The 9,060-nt window shown below is 36.1% G+C and overlaps 1 protein-coding gene across 5 annotated transcripts in view; it reads right to left on the bottom strand.

Moving 5' to 3' along the window:
- LRIG2 (leucine rich repeats and immunoglobulin like domains 2) overlaps positions 1-9,060 on the bottom strand; it is a 45,551-nt gene that overhangs the window by 12,983 nt on the left and 23,508 nt on the right. For 4 of the 5 annotated variants that reach the window (XM_006919651.3, XM_015595482.2, XM_015595483.2 and 1 more), the window contains exons 8-12: positions 8,829-8,972; positions 6,517-6,597; positions 5,728-5,799; positions 5,521-5,589; positions 1,372-1,535 (exon numbers count right to left, since the gene is read on the bottom strand). In XM_006919651.3, coding sequence (XP_006919713.1) covers positions 1,372-1,535; positions 5,521-5,589; positions 5,728-5,799; positions 6,517-6,597; positions 8,829-8,972 — 530 coding nt within the window. The remainder of the gene's footprint in view (positions 1-1,371; positions 1,536-5,520; positions 5,590-5,727; positions 5,800-6,516; positions 6,598-8,828; positions 8,973-9,060) is intronic. The other variant, XM_015595481.2, reaches the window with a different exon arrangement.

The raw sequence follows: 9,060 nt of genomic DNA, 5'->3' as shown, positions 1-9,060 counted from the left end.
CTCTTTCCATTGTCCCTTACTGTCACTTATGCTCAGAATGTCCCTCTTAAACATTACAAGTGAGTTGGAAAAAAGAGAACCCTGTATCAGAATTTCAAGACAAGTTCTAATCCTATTATCCCTTGTGTGTATGTGTGTGTACACACACACACACACACACACATACACACACATAATGAGTACATAATACCCATTATCCTTTGAGCCAAGATGGAAAATATAGATTATGAACTTACTATATTTTACAGGGAATACCTATTAATAAAACATTATTTGAAAGTACTTTGTATGTGTATAACTTTGACCTAAAATAGTGAAAAATTACAAATATATCAAATATCCAACTAAAGACTGGCTTAGGACTGGCTAATAAACTGCAGATTCATAAATAATAATAAGTGATTCAGAGGAGCAGGTATATGAATTCTTAACCATTATCCTCACTGGGTGACATTTCATTGTGTCAGAGAAGTGATACATGAAAAAAGAGGTTAAAATATATAGCTAACACTTAAAACCAAATAAAGTGAGAATTCGTGGTAATGTAAGCAGAATTTAAACATTATTGGATTCTTTGTTTTCTTCTTTAAAAATCATAAAAACAACATTAAGTACTTTGTAGGCCTGAAGCATCTTTAAGTAGACCGTGGAAACAGATGAGAGAGAACACAAATCACTGATTCACAAGTTCCACTCTACAAAGCTAAGAATCAGATATTCCACTCTAAAGGAAATGTAAGCGTAAAGGAAATGTAAGTGTAAAGGAAAAATTTCCAAGTTAAGAAAGAACAACATAGATGTATACTGGAAACTGTAAGTGCTAGAATCAAGACAATTTCTGACTATCCCCCTTCCCTCCAAAAAACTCCAAAACCCTGCCACTTTAGTCCTAAGAAACTCCATCAAAAATAGAAACCACGTGATATTGGTACATCCATACAGTGCTGGTCACAACATAAACTAGTGCTATCTTTTTGAAAACTATCTAGTAGCACTTTTCAAGATCTACTAAAAAAAAAATTCATACTTTTTGAATTAATTCATGTAGAAAACCATACTTTTTTTTTTTTAGAAATCTTACTAGTGGATATTTATTCTAAAGTTAACAATCCCCCTAAAAAGGAAAGGCCTACATTCAAAAGATGCTATTTGACATTAAAAATGATCATTTAAGAACACACAGAAGGAAAAAAATGCTTATAATATATTCGGTCAAAAAATATAAAATTTAACCTACAATTACAACTATAAAAATGTTAGAAAAGAATACAACAAAATAAAAATAAACACTAATGGGAAAGCCTTCTGGTTTTTTAAAATTCTCTTAAAATAAGTGTGTAATACATAAAATTTTAAAACAAAAATACGAACCACAGACAAAATCTTTCAGATCCACATTCAGGATGCTTTGCCCCGCGAGCCACTCAGGGTGTGCACAGCTCACATTCACGGCATGCTCAAAGTTCTTATCAACCAGCCACTGAAGCAACCACTTCAAATGGCAGTCACAGAGCAAGCTGTTTGTGTTCAGGATCCTGCAGAAACAAAGGAAAAGTACTCTTTACTTTCCATTCTAAGTTTCTTCAAGCATTAAAAGCTTACCACATATCTATGCATTTTTCTTGCCACAAAAAAAAAAAAAAAAAATGTTTAACCTCAATCTAACACGAGAAAACAAATTCAGACTGCTAGCCTCAATTCCTCAAATACCGTCAGTGTCATAAAAACACTTAAACGGGAGCAAAGGCAAGGAGCCATTTTAGACTAAAAAGCCATTAAAACAAATAAAATGCGTGGTCCTTGACTAGAAAAAAAAATCTACACTGGGGAAATTTGAGTCTGAACTGCATATTAAATAATATTATTTTATTAATGTTAATTTCATTAGGTGCGATAACAGTGGTTATGTAGGAAAATATCCTTGTTCTTAGGAAATATATGCTGAGATATTCAGGGGTAAACTGTCATGACGTATGCAACTTACTTTCAAACAGTTAAGCAATAATAGTGTGTGTGTGTGTGTAGAGAGAGACGGATAGAGATGGAGAGAAGGAGGGATGGAGAGAGGGAGGGAGGGAAGTAGGGAGGGAGAACATATTCAGCAAAGAGTTAACAATTGGTGAATCTAGGTAGAGGGTATACAGATGTTTCTTGTACCTTCCTTTAAATCTTTGAGGTTTAAAATTAACCCAGAAAAGTTTACAAAAAAGCTTACTATATATATATTGGAGCACAGAGACACCTTTGTTGTGGAAAGGATATAATTTTTTCCAAATTATTTAATCACGACTGAAAACACTTCAGCCCTGTGGCAATGTGTACTACATCTTAAACTAAGAACCAGTGAAAAGTTATTTGTGGTCTATAAGAGGCCTATAAAACAGAGCTGAAAAATCAGTGTTTTCTTTTAATGACCCCTCACCTAGTTATAAAGTTTGGTATAAAGTACCAACAATCTGATTCCAAAGAGATTTCAAACAGTCTTTAAGGGTATCTCCAAAGTCGTTATTTTATCACAAGTAATTTTAAATAACCAAGCCGAAAGTTATCTTTTGCATTTAAGAATTCTTATGTTATATTCACTCATTCATAGAGAAATATTTGAGTCTACTATAAGCCAGGCATTGTTCTAGACTATGAAGCTATAGCCCTCACAGAGCTCATGTATTTAGAACCAAGCAACAAACAAATAAATGCAAAGTATAATGTCAGAAAGTAAATGCTAGCAAGAACAAAGCGAGGCAAAGACAGAGAGAGCAGCTATCAGGAACGAAGCAAATCCGGCGAAGAGCTGCAGTAACAGTACACCAAGGGACAGAGACAGGAATGAGGCCAGAGAGCTGGGCAGGGAGGACCAGGCCATGCAGCTGTTTTATGAACTAAGAACTTGAGTCGTTTTTTTCCTATGTGTGATGGGAAGCCATTGGAAGGTGAACATCAGAGGAATGACGTGGTCCGATTTATGAAGTCTTAGGTGTGGGCTGAACTCATGAGACCTGGACTCTTATCCTAATTCTGCTACTTAATGTCTCTAAAAGCTCAGTTTCTTTTTCTGGAAAATAGGATTGAGAATGCCTACCTCAAAAAATTTTTAAATATTCAGTACAGTGCTGGCCACAGATAACCACTGAATTCACATTAGTTCCCTTCACTTCCATTTCTCTGCATCTTCCCACCCTTCACACACTAACCAACCCTGCCCACAAGGGACTAACAGAGGACCCTGCATTCTCTCAACAAGTATGTGGATAGGCATATGCCAAAATATTAACAGTGTCTTTGAGCAGGGATTTGGGGTCTTCCTTTCTCTCTTGGTATAACTGTATTTACCAATTTTTCTACCACGATTAAACAATTTTAATGCAAATTATTTTTTAATTTATATGTGACTCTATCTCCCCCCAAAAGCAAACCATTATTGAAGGATAATGAAAAGTATAGATTTTAATAAATGTTGATGTAAAAAGTATTATAAATATGACTTAGATTTAAAGTAACTAAAAGCAAACAAAACTTCTTAGTTAAAAGACCTGGAGCTAGCAGTTTGTTCAAACCAACTCCCAAATTACTAAGTGATTCTGCAGAATGAAACTAGTATTTGCTTTCACCTACTATCTAACTTATATTCTGAACTGTGTTCTCATAACAAGAGTTAAAATTTTCCTGCTGGCTCTCAGATTATCACAGGTAAAAAAGGGTAATAGTGACAGGCAGTAAGTTGGGCCCTTACAAGTTAAACTCAGCCTGGGAGAAATAACTCAAAATAGCTCAACGAATGGAAAAAAAGAAAGAAAGAAAGAAGGGAGGGAGGGAAGGAGGGAGGGAGGAAGGAAGGAAGAAAACAAAAGAAAAAGCCACTTTAAAAACCCTGGCAAAAAATAACTAATGATAATAACCATAATAGTTTTATTTTTGCTATTATTGTTAGTTATCCAATTCTTCCTGTGTGCCAGGCTCTGTGCCGAGCACCAGTTCAAAACTTTCCAGTTTCCTCAAGCTTTTAATGAGGGGAACAGCCCTAACTCCTCATGGCCTGTTGGGCCCTACGAGCTCTGGCGCCTGCTTAGCTCTCGGACCCCACCTCCCACCTGCTCCCACTCTTCCTTACTCTAGTCTTCCAGCTCCACCAGTGCCTCTGCTGATCTTCCATCACGAGAAGAAGCTCCTACCTTAGGGCCTTTTCACCTGCTCTCCCCTGGGCCTGGAATGCCCTTCAGCTAGTATTCAATGGGCTGTCACTGGTCCCGGCTCAAATGCTGTTATCGTCGGAAAAGCCTTCCCTCACTACTTTATCTAAAGCAGCAATCTCTGTCCCTTTCTGTACCTTTGACCCAGCTTGACTTTTCTTCAGAACATTTATTATCAGATAAGATATTATATATGTATTGGTTCATTATTTATCTTCCTTATCAGAATTTACTGTAATATGCTATGAGGACAGAGAGTTTGTCTTGTTCGCTGCTGTGAACGGTACTTTGTAAAGCAAATATTTCTTGAATAAAAAAATTAATCCCATTTTATCCTCACTAACCCTGAGGAAGGTGCTATTACCAACTTGAAGAAGGGAAACTGAGTCTGAGGCTAATAGATGTGCCCAATGTCACACAGCTGTAGAGAATGGAGCAAGAATTGGAATCTAGGCAGTTTGAACTCAAACACTTTCAGTGTATCTCAAACTATCTCAAACTAACCAGCTTTTAAAATTTTCCACTCTGTTGCAGATTCATACTTTTACAGAAGTCAACCAGTGTCACAGTGATGTCAAACTGTTCTAAAAGTTTCTAAACACTTACTCTGAGTTTCTGTCCTTATCTTATCATGAATCAGTTCTGGTCCACAGACCTTTCTCTGAGTAGCTTTCAGGCAAAGCAAGATAGATTGTTACTGTCCCTTGATTTTTATCACTGGCTGAATATTAGAATCACCAGAGATTAACATTAACCTCCACCTGGGAGATCTCTAAACCAGTAAGAGCAATTTTTTAAAAAATCATAAATGAAAAGGATATAAAATTCTATGTATTTTTCTATTATAACTATTGGACAGTTTTTGAACATTTTAGTAGTTTGGGCAAACAGATCAGAGACACCCTCTCTGACCATTAGACTGATAGTGCTAGATCATCACCCAGAGATCACATAAGACCTTGTAACCCACCCTACGGGGTAAGGATTAGAAATGTACGTTCCCAGTAGTCCAAACAGGAACAGGGGAAAAAAAGAAAAAGAAAAAAAAAGGAACAGCAAGGAACATGTGAAGCATAAGGGACAGTGCTAAGCTCCAACTACAAGCATCAGTAGCTCAGGCAAAACAAAGGTCTTGGGCTGCACGCTCTGGGCTTTTTGACATTGAGTTATTTTTAAACTATATCCCGCCACTGAAGCAACGGCACAGTAACACTTGCTTTTTCCTGCCTGGATTGTATGCTTCTGAAAACATCTGGGTTGCATTCATCACACCTTAAGCACAAGCATGGATAATGATCTAACTGGTGATTAAAAAAGGACTTAAGCTACGTACAGTTCTTTCAAGCGAGTCTGGGAAAAAGCATTTTCTTGGATAGACATTATAGCATTGTTGTTCAAATCTCTGAAATGAAGAGAAACGAAACATTACCAGTCACCATTTCCACAATTAGGTTCTATAAACACTTTAAATGGTCATGAAAACCTCAGCTAATAGCAAAGATTATTTATATAGTGAGTAAAATATATGCAAAATACTTACAGATGCTCAAGGGATTCAAGACCAATGAATGCTTTCTTTGTAATTGACTTGATCCGATTTCCTTGTAAGATTCTGAAATACAAACAGATCTAATAAAGCTCTCCACTAAAGAAAATTAAATTCATTAAACCAAACATTTACCTATAAAAGATGAAAATAAGCTTAACATGAATGTTTAAGAAAGCTGCAAACCTTAATGATTAACTAATGCAAAGCACAGAATGAAAGTTTCTATTAGATGTTAGAGCTCAACGCGTTACCTGAACAACCATCCTGACCACTGACATGCTGGCAGTTTTCATAAGAAATTGGATTACATGCCCAGTTTCTCCCTTCTTAGTAAAAGATCAAATCAAAGAAATTCAGACACATGTGATGCCTTGAAGAAATTCTCATTGAAGACCTAAAATCTTACTTGAGCGAATCTTCTCTTGCTAGGTAAATTACCCGTGAATCTCAGATGATTAACAGGTTACTGGTTCAACTCTGGTTTCTCAGTGCATTTCTTTTACTTAAATAGAAATTCTAGTTCTATAAACAGTTTCTCTTTAAGTGCCTCTGAATAGAAATGCTCTCTGAATAGAAAATGCCCTACCACACACAAAAAAAAAATAGAAAAAGTAACCCCAAACAAAAAACTTAACAAACAACAAAGTTTTTTCTTTTAGTGAAATAAGTTAGAAGGCTCAGACTATCCAGCTATAGCAAATAGACATGATCCAATCGCATTTACAACCGGTTCTTGAAAATATACTTTTATAGACATACGTAAATATTATAAATACATACAGTTTAGTGAGACTTGTGAGTCCAGCAAAGGCTTCACTAGCATCTTCTATGGCCCATGAGATTTCATTGTTTCTTAAGTTTCTACAAAAATGTCAGGGAAAGACAGTTCATGTTAGTCAACATGACCATTACACCATCAAGCACCAACCTGGCATGGCAATGCTAATTCTGATCCTTATTTTAACAGCTAAGTTTAATGAAGGCTCTTCTTTTTAAAGAATATCTGCAGTAAGCATGTAAAATCTGATTCTCATAAGCTAATAATTAAGGCAGCCTTCATAAATAAATTAAGCAATCTGCTGAGAGTGTCAATTGTCCTAGCTAATAGCCCCTAATTGTGTTAGCATATTAAAAATCATAGAGTTCTGCAAAGAGCAGGAGGATTTCAAGACGCAGGGGATATGGCTTACAAATCTGATTTCAGACTAATGGGATTTCTGGGTGACCCAAGCCTTCCCCTGGGCCCTTAACCTAAAATGGCTGACAAAGAGTAATGTCAATACAGTTTCACAGCTCCACAGCAATTAAACACGTCCCATGGGAAGCAAGAATGTGCTAGAGTGATCACTCTGTTTTCTTTAAAAGGAAAAGTATGGATCTTTTAAAATACACTGTTCTATTCTCAGAGGAAATGCAATTGTACCACACTATGTCCCCTGATGGAAGAAATACCAGTTAAAGATATTTAATATCTTTTGCTTCCTTTAGTTGTCTCATAATAAAGCACAAAGCTTCAGCTTTATAAGACATATGTAAAGTTATGTGAATAATAGTAACAGACAGGAGATCACTCTTCTCTTTTGGCTACCATTAGTGAAATGAAAGCTAACGAAGCTCATTTTGTTTTCTAAGGAACAAACACTGAAACAGCCCATGGCTCGAGTCTTCAGGACTTTCCCCCTCCTCCACAGCACAGCATAAACAGAATTCGCTCACCAAATGAGCAAGTATACCGACTCCGGCAAGAGCACCGGTCTAAAGCCAGAATTTCTCAGATCTGATCCTAATTGTGCCTTAACTATTTATCTCTGGCATTAGACAATCATTTACTTCTACAATTACTTTACTAAACTTTAATATTACAAGTAATAATCAGTGGTAGACTGAAAGAACGTGTTTGCCATCCCTTGACTGCTAAAAGGCAATCTGCATCTGATAACTAATCTAGTTTCACCTCTGATAATGGAGAAAATGGGGGCGGGGGAAAGGGAGGAAATCACTTTAAATTTTTCAAGGCCAAATCTGAAGGAAGACTACCTCATTAAGTTTAAAAAAAAAATCAAACACACACTCGTGCACATATATACACCTTCACAAGTTTCATGCTTTTGTTCTCATTGATGGTTAGGCCCCAAAGTTGGGAGCCTGCCTCTTTTCTGAGACCATTTATCAATTCTGAACCTGATGACCAAAAAGTCCCCTATTTAGGAACCTTAAGAATCTATAAATTTTACTAATTACTCTTTTTCTCTTATTCTGCTCTATGTTTGAGAATACTGTATTTCATTAAAAAAACTCTTCATTCAATTATATTCCATTGAACATTCAACTTATAGAACCACAGAATTTTAGACTGCAATTTCACTTAACCTTCAGCAACCTTCTAATCCTATGTCCATCTATGTCTTCAACGGGGTGAAGAGACAAACTGACACCCAGGAAAAGGTTAAGTGATTTTACTCATTTGGCAGTATGGTAAAAGCAGATGAACTTTAACATCAAATGGACTTGGGTTCTAACCCTGGCCCAAACATGTACAAGCTGTGACTTTAAACAAATCCTTTTAATCTCTCTGAACCTCTTCCTCTTGATATGGAAAAGAGCAATAATATCCTAGTATTCTGAAAGCATATCAGCTCATTAACAAATGTTATTTTTTTCTGTCCAAAGTCATGCAGCAAGTAGTAACAATGAACAAGTCTCCTGTTAGAGCTACACATCCTGCATCCTGCATCCTTCTGAATGAGATGTGGTGGTTCTGGTACACTACTGGTAGTTCAAGGTCAGAGGAACAAGAAAATGTGCATTTCTGACACTAGTTACTGTGCTGTATTCCACAATGACTGGCACAATAAGAAATGCTTTGCTGTTTAATTGATTAATTCAGAATTAAAGTACAAACTGAACTGGCTAGAGATAAATAAGATTTAGGAACAAGGACAGAGACAAGTATGATTGTCTTGCATTGAGGCATAAGACAGAAGAACCACAAAATGCTAATATATATCAATTTGCAGATTGATTAATTGCTTTAATCTATTTGCTTTACTGCATTAAAAAAGTTAGCAAAAAAAAAAGACAGATGTACTTACAGTGTCTGAAGATTGGAAAGAAACCTAAATACACCATCAGCAATGTGAGTGACTCTGTTGTCCCCTAAATTCAATCTCTCCAGTAAGCTCAGACCTACGAAGGCAGATTCATCCAGGCGGGTCAACTGATTATAGGACAAATCACTAAAAAAAAAAAACATGACAAGTAAGGAATTCACTGTATTTTTGTTCAATTTTCATATTTTTATTCTATTTACATGATAAATTTAGA

The sequence above is a fragment of the Pteropus alecto genome, unplaced genomic scaffold, assembly GCF_000325575.1.
Source record: "Pteropus alecto unplaced genomic scaffold, ASM32557v1 scaffold106, whole genome shotgun sequence".
Taxonomy (NCBI): domain Eukaryota; kingdom Metazoa; phylum Chordata; class Mammalia; order Chiroptera; family Pteropodidae; genus Pteropus; species Pteropus alecto.
The sequence above is the reverse complement of the archived record's forward strand: the minus strand, read 5'-3'. Positions and strand labels throughout refer to the sequence as shown.